Consider the following 15,980-nt stretch of genomic DNA (forward strand, 5'->3'; position numbering starts at 1 on the left):
GTGAGCTTCGCGAGCTGAAGAAGAAGTCGTGTCACGCGAGCAGCGAGCATCGTCCTGTCGGCTTCCTCAATGACGGACCCGGAACCTTCCTCGAGGGCCGGCGCACCGAGCCCCGCGATCCCTTCGAGGCCCAACTCCGCCGTCGCCGCCGTGCTGTAAGCTCGCTTTCTTACCAATCGCAAGCAGCCGCAGCCGCGTGATGCTGATGGGCTTGTGCACGTCGGAGACACGCACTCCCGGCGAACCCTTGCCCTATTTCAGCATATGCATATTTCAGCATAAGTCCAACTATCAGTAATGTTATTTAAAAGAGAGGCTATGTTATAACAACGCAAGGGCTCCTTGCATCGCTTGTAGTTTATGCGCTTTGGCGAACACAATTTTTACGGACAAGTAGAGTCAATAAATACATAATTAAGCAATATTTGTTAGTTAACTTAGTTAATTTCACGTGCGTGGTGCAGAGTTACATTAGGTGCTTGAAGACAATCGTACTAGATAACTACATTTTGTTGGATACTACTAGGGCGCTTGTAAGCTTGTAAGTAAGCTACGTAACCCCCCCCCCCCCCCCCCCCCCGTTACGTAGCTTACTTTGATTATATCACGCCGAACTAGAAGCAGACGGAAGCTGATAACAGCTGCGCTCCTGCACCCACTTGTAAAAAAACAAGACTGGCCTCCACCTTTCCCCCAAAATTGGGCGCGTCACTCGGAGGGTTCTTGCTTGTATCAAGACATCAAGCGTAATACGCGTTAAGGTTGATAAGGGACATCTCGGAACACAAGCGCTTTAGATGTGCCAAATCGAATCGAGTTGTGTTCCAGAGGAGCAGGCAACACCCGGAAATCCTCCCTGAACAACTGCTTTCTGCAGGTGCTGGCTGGTGGCTAGCATCGTCGTGGCAGCAGGCTTCGTGCCTACAAACGAAGGCATATTTGCATTTTCTTACCTTTAAAACCAGGAAATTAACTGTGTAAGTATATAATAGCTGTGTCTTACCAGTACTCACCTACGGGGCAGAAACCTGGAGGCTTACTAAAAGGGTTCTACTCAAATTGAGGACGACACAACGAGCTATGGAAAGAAGAATGATAGGTGTAACGTTAAGGGACAAGAAAAGAGCAGATTGGGTGAGGGAACAAACGCGAGTTAATGACATCTTAGTTGAAATCAAGAAAAAGAAATGGGCATGGGCAGGACATGTAATGAGGAGGGAAGATAACCGATGGTCATTAAGGGTTACGGACTGGATCCCAAGGGAAGGGAAGCGTAGCAGGGGCGGCAGAAAATTAGGTGGGCGGATGAGATTAAGAAGTTTGCAGGGACGGCATGGCCACAATTAGTACATGACCGGGGTTGTTGGAGAAGTATGGGAGAGGCCTCTGCCCTGCAGTGGGCGTAACCAGGCTGATGATGATGATGATGATGATGATGATGATGATGATGATGATGATGATGATGAACTGTGCCAATCGTTACACTGAACGGCGTATACTCTGAAATGCGATCTTTCTGCGAAATGTGAGCAAGAACAGTGCAGCGGTGAGCGCAAAACGTTTCTTTTTTTTTTTCGAAGATTTTAAGCGAGATATGGCGCGTTGCTGTATGCGCGTCCACCCTCCATAACACGCAGGCTGGAGATCCCGTGGGAGTGCCTCGCGCTGGTGCTGCTGCTGGCGATCAGCCTCTGCACGGGCCTGTCCCTGGCGGTGCACGCACTGTGGACGCGCTACTCCGACCACGGGTCCCGCGCGGCGGCCGAGCCGCGCCTGTCCAGCAGCGGGGACTTCCGGTCCTACGCGGCCGCCACCGACGCCGTTCAGTGCGCGTCCGTCACACGGTCCGTTCCGCTTGCACGGCTAAACGAGTGCCTTCCGAAAACTGAATGCCGAACACGTAATTGCTAGGCACGTATTAGGTGCGCGCTGCATACGTAATGGATATATGCGGATCTTGTAACGCCGTGAGCCGGAAGAAGGGAACTCGTAGCCATTAGTAACAACTGATTCGAGCATCGTTGACGATTCGAGAAAAGTTATGTCACGCATGTCTAATTACTTAATCGTCATTTTCGATAATTTCAGCAGGCGCCATATCCGTACATTCGCAGTGTTGTAACTGGGAATCTCTCTGGAAACTGTTTACAGAAAAACATATACAGTAAGAAATAATGCGCCGCGCTTGTCAAATATTGCTCCTGTATTTAATATGCCACTCATTTACGTCTTAGCATTCTTTCTTTTAAACGCCGGAAAAAATTCACGTAAGAGGTACTGCGCAGAAAACATTTGAAATTGGTGTTCTTGAGTGTTGTCGGACAGCTACTGGTGACAAAATCTGTCATATACATTTCATAAAAAAATATCAAACGATTATCGAACGTTTCACGCTTAACAGGCATATACAAGAAGCTTCCGTAATGAATGCTAATGGATGTGTATTAGTTATAAATATCAGCTACTTCACTTAATAAACAAGTTTCTGCTGTACTGTAAGAACAAAATGAAGCTCTGGCAACTACTTTTGCGATAGTTACATTGAAAAAGATAATTCCCTTCAGTTTTCCTGCACACCAGGGAAGTACGTTAACTCAGATTGGGCCTATGAAAAGTAAGCTTACATTAGTAGAGAGAATGCGAACACTATTCAACGGATAAATATAGCACAAGCACATTATCCTCAGCTGCAGCATTATTATTCTCAACCTAATGTATGTCCACAAAACCTATTGTATGTCCACAGCAGGATGAAGGCCGCTCGCTCTCAGTGACTTCGCGTTAGCCGACTCCATCCTACAACTACAAAGTTTTAACGCGACAGCGTTAAGGAACTCGTGTCGCAGAAAAGCCGGTGTCGTCGGCGTCGGCGTCGGCGGCGTTGGCCGTGAGCGATAAATCCCAGCAGGCACTTTATGAATATTTCCTACATCATCCGTCCACCTAATAATCTGCCATCCTCGGCGGCCTTCCCTCTTCCTTGTTCTTAATTCTTGTACCCTAGCCAACGGTTCTCTCGGGTTGGGCAGAATAGGTACTTATCCCTGCATCAAAAAAATATCCGCCACTTCATTTTTGCTATTATAATACGAGCAAAATAAAGATTCACCCTAAAGCCTCCTTTCTTTTTCTTCCATTTGTTTTTCGTGCACTCTGAACGCAGGTTCATCTTCGAGCGCAACGGGTCCGTGGCAGACGCGGCCATTGCGACGTTCCTCTGCGCCTGCGTCGTGCTGCCCCACGCTGTCGGCCTGGGCGGCGGATTCATCGCGCTCATCTACGACAGGTTCAGTGTCCTTTCCACCTATATTTCCCCTTAGTCGTTTAGTGCCGCTATCGCCTCACTGCAGTAAAGGCATCGCCATCGCAGGAAGGACAATGCGACGCACGTTCTGGACGCTCGTGAGGTGGCTCCCTTGGCAGCCAGGCCGGACATGTTCATCCAGAACACGGACGAGGCACTCGTTGGTAAGAGCTCGTTTGTAAGCATGCCCCGATTGCAGAAGCCACGGCTTACTCCACGCAAGCGACACGCGGTTGAGATTTGTGAAGCTGCGCGCAGTGACTGCAAACACAGCAAAACATTTCGTTTATCTTCTAAAGCCGCCCTATTCCGCCCAACTTGCACTCGTTTTACCTCTTAAAGAACAGCCTGTTCGCTCACGTCATATGTCCGGCAAGCACGAATATACGAGCAAGAAATGCTGAAAACGCATAGAAAGAAACGCCGTTGCACCGACAGTTATAACACACCATTGAGCGTTTCTTTTTTTTTTTTTTGCACGATATTCATTTGAAACTTGTCTGTGCGTCGTTTTAAACCACCTGTAACACGTCTGTAACATGCGCGGCCACTCCCGAGTAGATAAGAGTTGAACAAAAGATTACTCAGCAACAATTAAAAAATAAACACCAGCGATTAACACATGTAACAATAAAATTCAAACAGCGCTAGACGACAGGACCAGAAAGAGGAGGAGACAAACACGGCGCTTCTGCAATTAACACATGTGCACGAGTCGCAAGGTAAATCAGAACTTAAAAGGCCGGTTAAGCGGGAAAGTAACGTGGACGCAGCACTCTGACAAAGCCACGACAAATGTCCCCACGCGGTCTGTATGTTGTTGTGGACGTTCAAGAACAACCTTCTCCGTCAGTGTTATGTGTTACGGAGCGAGACTGACTTTATATACATGGAAACCCAAAACAGCGTAAAAATCATTAGCATTCACGAGCCTCAGCAAAAACATACGTGCAGAAACCTACGGCGATGATTGTCAATGTAAGCGAATAGCCGAACACTTCTAGAGAGTTATTCGCTTTTTAAAGAAATGGTGCCTTTGACGGCAAATATCTTCTGTAGTGAGAATATTTAGGTAGCATTCGTGGCTGCATTGGGCAATTCCGTAGGGTGCACAGCCAATAAACCAGCACTTCTTATGGTATTGCAAGTGCGTCGACGAACGTGCCCCTCAACTCGGTTGCGCTAGTGCACGCGCCCTTTGCATCGGCACTTTTGTATCATTGATGAAAGTGCGACCACGGAAGCGGGCGAAAGAGCCAAGGAAAGCTATTCGCATGTAAAATTTCGTCAAGCTCTTGCCATGTATTGTGGGCCTTGACGACGTTTCTATGGCTATTGCTCGTATGAAGCAGGCACACTTGAAATCTTGCTTCTTTGCATCAACAGTTTTTATGTGGAGAAGCCAGCTTATGCAATCTCCTGTATTCTTGTTCACGCTACAGTAAACTGCACTGTCCGTCCTAGTCGCCGCCCCTTTCTTTTCTCGCTTCAGCTCTATTCATATGGAATATCAACTAATCAGACACCAAGCCTTACGTTCGGACATTTCTTAATCGAGCTGACACCAGCAATCGCCTCCATATTATTTCGCACTGCGTCTCGCTTCATCAGCGATGCGTTGACACGCCGTTTCTCCGGCAGGTGGCCGTGCGGTGGCCGTTCCCGGCGTGGTTCACGGCCTGGGCGAACTGCACCGGCGCTTCGGCCGGCTGCCGTGGGCCGAATTGTTCACGCCCGCGGTGAACCTTGCGCGTTTCGGCTTTCCCGTGGGTCCCGAGCTCGCCGCGGCCCTGGTCGGCGCCCGGTCCATGTTTGAAACGAACCTCCGGGCCCGGGCTCACTTCTGGAACGAGGTATCCAACATGCCCTACAGGGAAGGGGAGACGCTGAAGCAGCCACTGCTGGCCGACACCCTGGAGGCAATATCCAACGACAGTGCCGGCGCCTTCTATAACGGCAAAATCGCCAGGGTTCTCGTCAGAGACCTGAGAAGCATCGGTGAGGACTTGCGCACAATGCAACAGGGAATTACTGTAGCCTGCAGCCTAAATTTACACATAAAACAAAAGCACAGCACGAGACGTGACTCCATGGAATTCACTTTTTTAAATAAGAAGGATCTTGTAAGTGAAGCCCAAGCTTATGTCGTAATGGGTGCAGGCTCAATATAAACGACTCGAATGCTAAAAACCGGCTGAAACTGAAATAAGCTTTCGAGAGAAATTGTGCCCACCAACTATCCAGCGCGTTTGAAATTTGCCGTTGACTGTGTAGAGTCATCCTCGTAATACCGCCGTCGTCAGTTACACCTTACGCATGTTGACTTCTCTTGCTATAACTCAAGTTAGGACCTCTGAGGTATCAATAGACAAATCCAGCATGGGAAGAGAAGGTCTGCCCCTGCTAAACTATGACAGGCTAGGCTCAATGGGCTAGGTTCATATGAGTACTTGGTCAATTTGCAGAATGTAGTAATTTTGGGATGGATGAGCCTCTCTCTAGAATATTAACCGAAAACGTCGCTTCAGAACATTTTGTCTGATGCACACTGGTACTGACAAGCTTGCGACAAACTCACGGGAATTGGAAACAGTTTATACCGATTTATGCCTTCATAATTGTTTTAGACTGGCTTTAGCGTGGCTAAAATGAAAATAGTATAATAGTATGCACCAGTGTGGATCTTGCGGTGCTATCTTTCAATAAACTAGAAAGGGTTTAGTGACGGGCGTTGTTGGCGCTTGCCAGTGAGTGGTGTTTTTAAAGATTGAAACCAGTAAAAAAAAAAAGACGAGTGATGAGGCGAAGAACGGCACATGAAGAGCGCTGGGAATAATTCTTGCGAGTTACAAGCGTTACAATTTAGAAGTACGTACAAATCAACTTATACCTTAGGATTTACTTGGTCTACAAATGACTTTATTATAACTATTTAACTTGACTCTATCCTATAACAAGTTAACTAGTCCATCGTTTTGATTTAAACATATTACTAGTAATTAACCTTAAAACAAGCGAGCTCGAATTACGAGTTAAAATTCAGCGCCTGTCCTGTAGCCATCCTCGCTCCTGACTGGCTTTCTTACGTTGCTTTCTCATTTATAAGCTATTCAAAGAACGAGTGTCAGGTTGAAAAGCGACCGTTGCGCTGGGGTGGGTCCCTGCGACTGGCCTCCGCGCACTTCGCAGGCGGCATCCTGACGCAGCGGGACCTGCGCACGTACACGTCCAAGTGGCGGGCGCCCGTCGAGTCCGAGCTTGTGGACGGCTCGCGGCTACAGAGCGCGCCCGCGCCCAGCTCGGGCCCCGTGCTGCTGTACGCGGCCGCGCTGCTCAACCGCATGCATGCGCCGCACTCTCAGGAGCTGCTCTTCCACCGCATGGTGGAGAGCTTCAAGTACGCGTACGCCAAGTTCAACGAGCTCTCCGACGAAGACTTCGCCAACCTGTCTGCGGTACCTGCTTTCACCCGTTTTTAGAGCGTGAAATAATGCGTACCGAGTTTTGCATAAGTATATAGGCGCGCTAGACATACGTGGCTCTCCTCACGATACCACTCTACGATTTCCGCTAAGATTTGGCACAGATGAGGTAGTCACAGACGTAGTGGGGTTAGTTTAATACCACGTTTGTGAGTATCACTTGCTTGTTTTTGCTCACAAAAATAGCCAAAGTGCCCCTCGTCTGCGGCAGCGTAATAAATGCTGACTTTGGTACAACGGTACGGTGATGCCATACGCAACCATTTTGGTGAAAGGCGTATTTCACCTTAGTGATGACAGATGGCGCCACCGTTATATTTCAGCGAAATTGGTATTAGTTCGTGGCGTCACTGCAGCAAACACGTCCTTCGGATTTATTGCAAACGAGACAGCCAAGTAAAAACACACAGCAAAATGCTAGCTCTGGGCCAAAAATTGAGCGGAACTTAGTGCCTTATCTAGAAGTCAAACCTGGCAATCCAATTTACGCCACTTTCAGTGCAGTGCGGTTCACTGTTAAAGGGGACACACAAGTGTAGAGTATGTGCGAATGTTTAGTTTTAGCAAGCATGGAAGCACTTTGCTTTGCTGAAAACGCGATTGGTAGCGCTGCCACCTTACCCCTGTGATGCACATCTACATAGCTTCAGCCAGCTCATTAGGCTGAAGTGCCAACGAACTGAGGGCTGCGCGTTACAGTGTACCTTTTAACAGTGGACAGCGCTGTACCTGTTGCAGCCACTCTGGTTCTTGGGCATACAGGTTCAGATGGGACAAATAGAAAAGATGAAGCAAATAACAAGTTTTATTTAAGCTGGAACGCCTAGCAAGAGAACAAGAAACTCATTAAGGGAACTTGATATATAACACTACGGAATGCAATACGTGTATAGTCAGTGCAAAAAGAACTCGCTGTTCTGCTGTGATCTCTTAGTTTTTGGGCAGCCTCTTATCAGACAGTTGTACACAACCACCTATCTACCACCTATGACCTTGCGTGCGTAAAAGTGCGCAAGCAGATATAATACTTAGTGACAGCTGGCACTATTCGGGGGCCTTTCAAGTAGCTGTGTCTTCGCCAGTTGGCAGAGGAAGCAATGAACAAAATTCCCACAAATCCCCTAGATCTATAAAAAGTAGCAAAAGGCTTTGATCTCGCCGCCGAGTTACGCGATTGAGCGAAAACTACAGAAATGATGACAATTGTCTACTAAAATGTAAGCACTGTATGGCTCGGCTGCGACTTTGCTTTTGCTTCGTTTTGCTTACGTGCTTTTCCTAGCTTATGCGCGTCTAACCATGGTCTATGGCCTTTCTGGTGAAAAAGGAATGGTTACGCTTTAGTAGAGAATTGTCCAACTCTCTCGCCGCATCCGGCCTCTTCAATGCAACCGTGCCAATTGAGCCGGAACGTCGGGCACGAGCGCGCCTCGACGGAGCAGAGCGGTCGAAAGCGAACACCAGCTGCCGCAGTAGCGCGAGGCGTTGCGTGAGGGGAGGGTGCATCGCCGCGATGTCACGTCATCCTCGCTGTCGCCGTCACAAGCCTATGCCATGCGCGTAGTCCTTGTCCACGCAGCTCTCGCCTGCGTTTTCACTGCGCCTCGGTAAGGCCCGGTGAAAGCGCGCCAAGCATCCCAACATGCTTGCTTGCCCGCGAGGTGTTCATAACTCGAAGGACGCTCAGCAACATTGGGCCAGCCCAAAATGTAAAGTTGGCCCACACCCAAATTTAAAGTTGGCCCGACCCCACATTTTAGTTGTGCCAACCTCAAACTTCAAGCCCACACCGAAATTGAAGTTTGCACACCCCAAAATGTGAATTGGCCCACCCCCGAATTTCAGTTGGGCCACCCCTCACCCCCAAACCTCGTGTTGACCCACCCATAAATATAAGTTGGCCCACATGCACATTTAAAGCTGGCTCACCCCCGAATTTAAGTTGGCCCACCCCCAAATTTAAGTTGGCTCGCCCCCAAATTTCAAGTTGGCCCACCCACGAATTTGAAGCTGGCTCACCCATAAAATTAAGTTGGCCCACCCTCAAACTTAAGACCGACCCCCTTATTTAACTTGGCCCACCCGCAAATTTCAGGTTGACCCAACCCAAAATTTCAATTTGGTCCACCCTACTATGAGCTTTCCCTATGAATCTTCTAAGGTGCCTTATGTATCTCTAGGGAAATTACCATTTTATTTATTCTTATTTAAATTGTTCTTTATCGCCTAAAAGCTACCAATCATCTACAGTTACACTGTCATAACGATTAAGTGTCTTAACTTTGCAAATTACACATTTTTCTGCTAATACAAGGCATTACACTTTTCGCGTGACAGGCCTGAGGAGCGCGCCAAGGAACGCTTACGCATTAATAACTTCAACGTTGAGCAGCTAGCAGGCCACACGCGCCACGCACGGAACTGTTTTCCTTTCATCATCATCATCATCATCATCATCATCATCATCATCATCATCATCATCATCATCTTCTTCTTCTTCTTCTTCTTCTTCTTCTTCTTCTTCTTCTTCTTCTTCTTCTTCTTCTTCTTCTTCTTCTTCTTCTTCTTCTTCTTCTTCTTCTTCTTCATCATCAGCCTGGTTACGCCCACTGCAGGGCAAAGGCCTCTCCCATACTTCTCCAACTACCCCGGTCATGAACTAATTATGGCCATGTCGTCCCTGCCCACCTAACTTTATGCCGCCCCCTGCTACGCTTCCCTTCCCTTGTAATCCAGTCCGTAACCCTTAATGACCATCGGTTATCTTCCCTCCTCATTACATGTCCTGCCCATGCCCTCCCCCCCCCATTTCTTTTTATTGATTTCAACTAAGATGTAATTAACTCGCGTTTGTTCCCTCATCCAATCTGCTCTTTTCTTAACCCTTAACGTTACCCCCATCATTATTCTTTCCATAGCTCGTTGCGTCGTCCTCAATTTAAGTAGAACCCTTTTCGTAAGCCTCCAGGTTTCTGCCCCGTAGGTGAGTACTGGTAAGACACAGCTATTATACACTTTTCTCTTGAGGGATAATGGCAACCTGCTGTTCATGATCTCAGAATGCCTCCCAAACGTACCCCAGCCCATTCTTATTCTTCTGATTATTTCCGTCTCATGATCTGGATCCGTGGTCACTACCTTCCACTGCCTCGCTACCTATTGTAAATTACTGTTCTCTTCCGAGACTGTTAAACATTACTTTAGTTTTCTGCAGATTAATTTTTAGACCCACTCCTCTGCTTTGCCTCTCCAGGTCAGTGAGCATGCCATGTTCTCCGTTCGCAGCCAACCAAAAGATGTCCATACATAGCTCCAAAATCGTAAATGTATGTACATCGGCACGCTTGTTCAAGCTAAAGGAAAGTGAAAGTTCTAAGCGAGCGTATTTATAATATACTAGCGGTTTTTTTCACCTAACATCACACTGTCGCATAATGTGACTATGTGCATTCAGGCGCGCACAATTTAAATATATTTCTCTCGGTGCACAAATCACGGGCCGCTGCCTGCAGTTCTCGCTACTTTTACAATATCCAGGGGCATTAAATTCCCAGAGCGGTAAAAAGGACGAAGTTAGCAATATATGTTCCGGCACATCGAATAAAAAATAGCTCATATCATCGTCGTTATCACCACACCGTTATAGCGTTGAAGAGATAATGACACAAGAAAGGGCACAGCATAGTTAAACGGTTCGTGCATGCGGTGTTTTTTTTTTCTTGTGTTGTTTTATAGCGCTAAGAAGTGTTCAACACTATCCACCGTGTTCCGTGAAATGGGGCAGTGAAAAAACGTGGCATCGTGAGACACCTGGCGACCCAACCTTCCTAAATAAGTGCGCGTTTTTGCTGGCGCAAATGAAATGTGAGCGCGAGCTTGGTGCCCTGTCCTCTCCGTTTAAAGCAGACCGCGACTATGTCGATTGTGCTCACAGAGCATGCGCAGCATCACCTCCGTGGAGCACGTGCGGCGCACGCTGAGCCTGATCGACGACCAGCGCACGTACGACGACCCCCGGCACTACGGGCTGCACCGGCTCGGTCGCATGCAACACGGCTCTTCGCACTTCGCCTTCCTAGGGGCCGCGGGTGACGCGGTCTCCATGACGGGCTCCCTCGGAGAGCAGTGCGTTTGAGTTTTCTTCTTATTGTGTGTGTGTTTTTTTTTTCAATTTTCCTTCTTTATTTTTTTCCTTTTTTTTTAAATAAAGCTTTCTTCACAATCGGCTCGACAATTGGGCCAGTTGGTACGGTAACGTACTTTTGTTGCGGAGCAAAAGGACGAAGACGAAGACGAGATACGCATGACGAGTGCTGGCTCTCAACTGAAGATTTTATTGAAAGAGATCGTATATAAGCGATTGCAACGAGCATATAATCCCAAGGCACGCGTGGTCAGATACAAATGCGAAGAACAGCGCTTGAAAAGTAAAAGCAAAAATGGAAAAAGATTGCCACTTTCTTACTATTTCATTCATTCATTCATTCATTCATTCATTCATTCATTCATTCATTCATTCATTCATTCATTCATTTCATTTCATTTATTTCTCATTGTTACATGAATTGTACAAAGAAATGTTGGGCCCTTAGCCAAAGGCTAGCGTGGGCCTATAGTCAATACGCATATATCAGCAGCTACAAGATTTAGTACATGTCTACTTCCTAGTAACAATTTAAAACAACTGGGCGATCACAAACACGTGCAATTAATACAACTGATGCCTCTTCGCGCGCGTTCCACGCGCGAACAGCTTCGGCGCTCGGTGCGTGTCCCCGACGCTGGGCGTGGTGCTCAACAACCACATGTCCGAGTTCACGCTGCCGAGGCCCCCGATGCCGGGCTACCAGCCCAACGAGAACAACTACATCGAGCCCGGCAAGCGGCCCGTCACCGCCATGGCGCCCGGGCTGCTCGTCGACCGCCGAGGCGACGTGCAGCTCGTCATCGGCGCCTCCGGGGGAGCGCGCATCGTCAGCTCGGCTGCGTCCGTGAGTCGTGTCTCTGTACATTGTTACTCACACGTCCTTTTAGCGGCGCAAGAAGAGACATCCCACAGAAAAACCAGCAAGCGCCGCTACTAACTGCTCAATGAAAGGAAGACGTCAAGAGAACTGGATCTTTCGTTTCATTTCTTGCGCATTGAATAGGCAGATGTAGTAACGACTGTTGGAGCGAGCACTTGAGCAATCTTAGCAAATGAAATTTGCCACAAACCGCGAAACTTGCTCTTGGGAGTGTTCCGTTTCGTGCACCAAGGTACTGGAGTAAAGCGGGGGCAAAGAGCGCGAGAAAAGCTTTCGATATCGATATTAAGCATGGCAAGCTTGTGTTAGCAACACGTCAGCTTTTCTTTTTTGGGTTCTACGAATGTAGGCTCTTTTGACACGTGCACGTGATAAGAATAGCGAAAACAAAAATAATATGTCACGACGTATGGACTGTATGTGTTGCGCTTGCGAGGAGAATATTTGCTCTTCTGACGTCTCCCTTTCATTAAACATTTGGTAGTGGCACGAGTGGAACTTGCGTTTTTGTGCACGGTGTCTGCTTTCGCACCGTAAAAGGAATGCATATTAAACCGCACCAACTTGTTCAGCAAGAAGTATTTTTGAGTATTAACGTTACCAGCCATAAAACTTACGCCATTTTTATTGCCAGTGGCGCAGTCGCGGCAAAAATTTGTGACTTCTGTGCTCTGAAAACTGCCATCGGTTTGTCTGAGTGATTTATCGATGAATACGGCGTTTCCTTTCAAGCGCAAACGTTTGACGCCCTTTCCGCATGTAGACATTGCCCTCGTTTTCAATTTAATCTCGGGATAACGCTGTGTTCTGCTTCAGGTGATCCACAACATCGTGCGCCGCGACATGAGCGTCGAAGAGGCCGTCGAGGCTCCACGCCTGCACCACCAGCTGCTGCCCAACGTTGTCGTCTACGAGCAGCACTTCTCAGAGGTACGCGACCTCCGTGCGCGGGACGTTCGATGATGATCCCGTAAAAACTATCGCAACAGCTATATTAACCATATAAACTACGCAGAAGTGCAGCTGCTTTATTTGGACAGTCAGCATCAAGAATCAAAACTGACATTATCCATGAGCACCAAACGAAGTTCAGGTTTTAGTCGTTCATTCTAGGAACCAAATCCATGTTAGAAAGTTGAAAACGACCCTTTTCTTAGCGAAAACTGATATGCAAAGTAAAACACCTGGTCAGCAGGTGTACATGTGACTCGAAACCTGCCGTTAAAATGCCCTTAGTTCAATTTGGCGCATTCGGTACTAAATCGGAAACAACGCCACAAAGTCATTCCCCAAAATATTATCTACGGATGAGTGATGTGGCGTTTTCCTTTACGTGGTGTTCCGACGAACCTGTACCAGGGGAATGTAACTCCAATTTTATTGATCAATAGTCCAGAGTTTTGACTTGTTACCAATAATTCATGAAATAAGCCCGCTGCGAATGTCTGCCTGCTTCATTTGGTAACGCAAGTGTAACCTGTTGAGTCGTTATGTCAGTGATCACATTAGCTTAATATTTACCTCTAATAGAAATTCTTTCCTTTCGAAAAACACCCGGTTCCCGTGCATGGGGGCGGCGCTAAAGATCCCCTGGTGTTCAAAAGTAATCCGTAGTCCCGCCCCCCACCCCATGCGGCGCGCCTGATAATCATATCGTGGTTTTCGCAAGTAAAATCCGAGAATTATTATTATTATTATTATTATTATTATTATTATTATTATTATTATTATTATTATTATTATTATTATTATTATTATTATTATTATTATTATTATTATTATTATTATTATTATTTTCTTTCGTGTTCGCCTTGCAAAATATTACGTCGCTACATTATTTCTTCTTGTATAACTTATGCCGATGACTCGCGCTGATGTCGACAAGGTCGTCACGAGCTTGATGAAATGTCACGTCTTAATACCGTGTGGCTATCTCCTGCCTATGTCTATCAACACTGTGAAATTTTTGCGTTGGGCTCTAATATGTCGTCCATACCGTCCCAGTAGGCTAAAAAAAGAAAGAAAGAAAAATAAAGAAGAATAAAGAAAGAGAGAAGGCTCAGCTGGGCCCCGCAATCCACAAGACAGTCAACGCGATAGCAGCAGGCCTGGAGAACGTGCGTCTTCTGGCATTCAGAAGTATGGGATATAGAAAGACATGCCACTCGAGAAACAAGAAGCTGTGCGCAGACTTTCTCGTCTTCTCGGTTCATGTTTCACGCATTTGGCGCGCTATAGAAGGCGCGTGGTACCCTTACGGTCTCTTTCTTGAAAACCAAAATTTTCCTTAATTAACCATATTTATAACCTTAGCTCGCATCAAATCACCAAATTTTGAAGGAAAAAGAATGTGAAGACGTTGCATAACGCTGACACTTATCGTATCCAGCGTCGATCAGAGCTTTGCACGTATCCCTTCCCTGACGGTGCAGGAGGTGCTCGAGTCTCTCAGACGGCGGGGTCACGTGGTAAGGCCCATGGAGCGGCGACCAGCCGCGGTCAACGCCATCGCCAGGGCGCAGGACCGCGTCATCTACGCGGTCGCCGACTTCCGCAAGGGCGGCATCGTCGACGGATACTGACGGGCGCCGCCTATCTTCCTCTTCACACATTTCATTTGTCGTTGATTTATCAATATCCTTAGTTCGTTTCATTATTACATCTTATCACATGTTTGCTTGATGTCTTATAACTGCAAAATCGGCACCGCCTGACTGGTGCCCAGACCAGCACATCGGTGCAATGCGCATCTAGATGCTTTCATCGCTTTTTTCGATAGAATTTGGATGGTGTGACCTGTACGCTAAACTACATTTAGTTCTAGTTGATGGGCAAATAAATCTAACATGATATTCAAGAATATTTTACGCTAGAATTGTGCGGGACATACTAATGGTCTTGGGAATAACTAAACCACTTGTCCCAATACCCATGCTCCAAGGCTGTGCGGCGGAGTCAACAGGCGCAGACACGTAAACAGCTTTTCTTCTTTGTTTTTGTTTTTTGTGCCTTGTACTTTATCGCATTTTAACCTCAGATTTCAATGTCATTTTTATTTATTATTTCCTAAAAAAAGTCATTTTTTGTGGCTGAGCCTTATTGCTGACTGATGGGTTTCGCGTGACAAGCCACTGTGATGGCTTAGGCGAACCTGATTCCTGTACTTGTACATGCAGATATGATAATAAATTATTAAATAATAATTATTGTTGTTATAAAACCTGGGAGACGAAAAAGGAAGAGTAGGGCTGAAATCGTCGGAAGGGCATGGGAAGGGCATTACGCAACTCGAGCGATAGCTTCCCTACAGATGTGCCCAGACACGCATGTAGGACTCTTTGTTAGCTCTATCCGTTAATGCTATGAGGCGTGTGGATGCTGTGCCGTATGAACATGTCAGTGTCCTCGGCACATTGTCTTCAGTCCAACCCGATATCTCTCTTTGTGGCCGCACCACTACTGAAAGATGAGAGGCATGCTATGTATTTTTTCCGGCAGTAATGAATATTGGCATATACAATTAATGAATGACAAATAATGAATTTCGGCCACATGAATAATGAATCAGATATGCTGCGGCCAGCTTCTCGTGAAGTGTGCTGCAAATTTGTTTATTGGTGCCTCGCTACCACGGCGATTGTCCGTTAGAATATTAGCATCTTAAAGCAAAGATCACTTTAGCATGCTTCTGCCATTTGTGGCATGGTTATAGCAGGGTTTTTTTTTCTTTTTTTTTTTCACCCTGACACGGCGGCGATATATAGCGCGGAGGCGTGCGCGTCAGAACGAAACTAGCCTAGGAGATAGAAAACGAAGATAGGAATGTGAGGACCATATAATTCATGAGTTCATTTGCCAATATCTGTCATGTTTTCCCTTCTGAATAACAGAAAATAAACCGTTGTGTTGTTCGTTTTGTAATATCTGAGAAAGATAGCCGGCACTGCAAGGGCTAAGCTGCCGCGGTAGGTCGTTCGGACGTTGGTTCGAACTTCGGACAGTGGACGCGTGCTGAAGAGGGCAATTACGAAAAAGGAAAGAACTTGCGTTCACTCATAACCCCGAGAGATAGGCGGAAACGTGCTTACGTAGAAATTCTTTAGTCGGGGCACGTCAATCACGTGAACGAGCGTCCAGAGTAAATGATGGCACGGAAAACTAATGTCA

At 46.9% G+C, this 15,980-nt stretch overlaps 1 protein-coding gene across 1 annotated transcript; it reads left to right on the top strand.

Annotated features, from left to right (window-relative positions):
• Positions 1-46: 46 nt before the first annotated feature.
• On the top strand, positions 47-14,919 carry LOC142574460 (scoloptoxin SSD14-like). Its single transcript, XM_075683531.1, has 10 exons — positions 47-155; positions 1,638-1,844; positions 3,164-3,286; positions 3,371-3,468; positions 4,946-5,302; positions 6,494-6,759; positions 10,721-10,911; positions 11,540-11,777; positions 12,630-12,743; positions 14,246-14,919. Exons 1-10 carry the CDS (start codon positions 70-72, stop codon positions 14,393-14,395), a joined length of 1,830 nt encoding a protein of 609 aa, XP_075539646.1. The 5' UTR covers positions 47-69; the 3' UTR covers positions 14,396-14,919.
• Positions 14,920-15,980: the final 1,061 nt, after the last annotated feature.

Source organism: Dermacentor variabilis, chromosome 3, assembly GCF_050947875.1.
Source record: "Dermacentor variabilis isolate Ectoservices chromosome 3, ASM5094787v1, whole genome shotgun sequence".
In the NCBI taxonomy this organism is placed as follows: domain Eukaryota; kingdom Metazoa; phylum Arthropoda; class Arachnida; order Ixodida; family Ixodidae; genus Dermacentor; species Dermacentor variabilis.

Coding starts and splice junctions, on each gene's coding strand:
- LOC142574460 (XM_075683531.1), top strand. CDS start 70: ATGACGGACCCGGAACCTTCCTCGAGGGCCGGCGCACCGAGCCCCGCG. Junction 6,760..10,720: donor ACTTCGCCAACCTGTCTGCG/GTACCTGCTTTC, acceptor TTGTGCTCACAG/AGCATGCGCAGCATCACCTC. Junction 10,912..11,539: donor ACGGGCTCCCTCGGAGAGCA/GTGCGTTTGAGT, acceptor ACGCGCGAACAG/CTTCGGCGCTCGGTGCGTGT.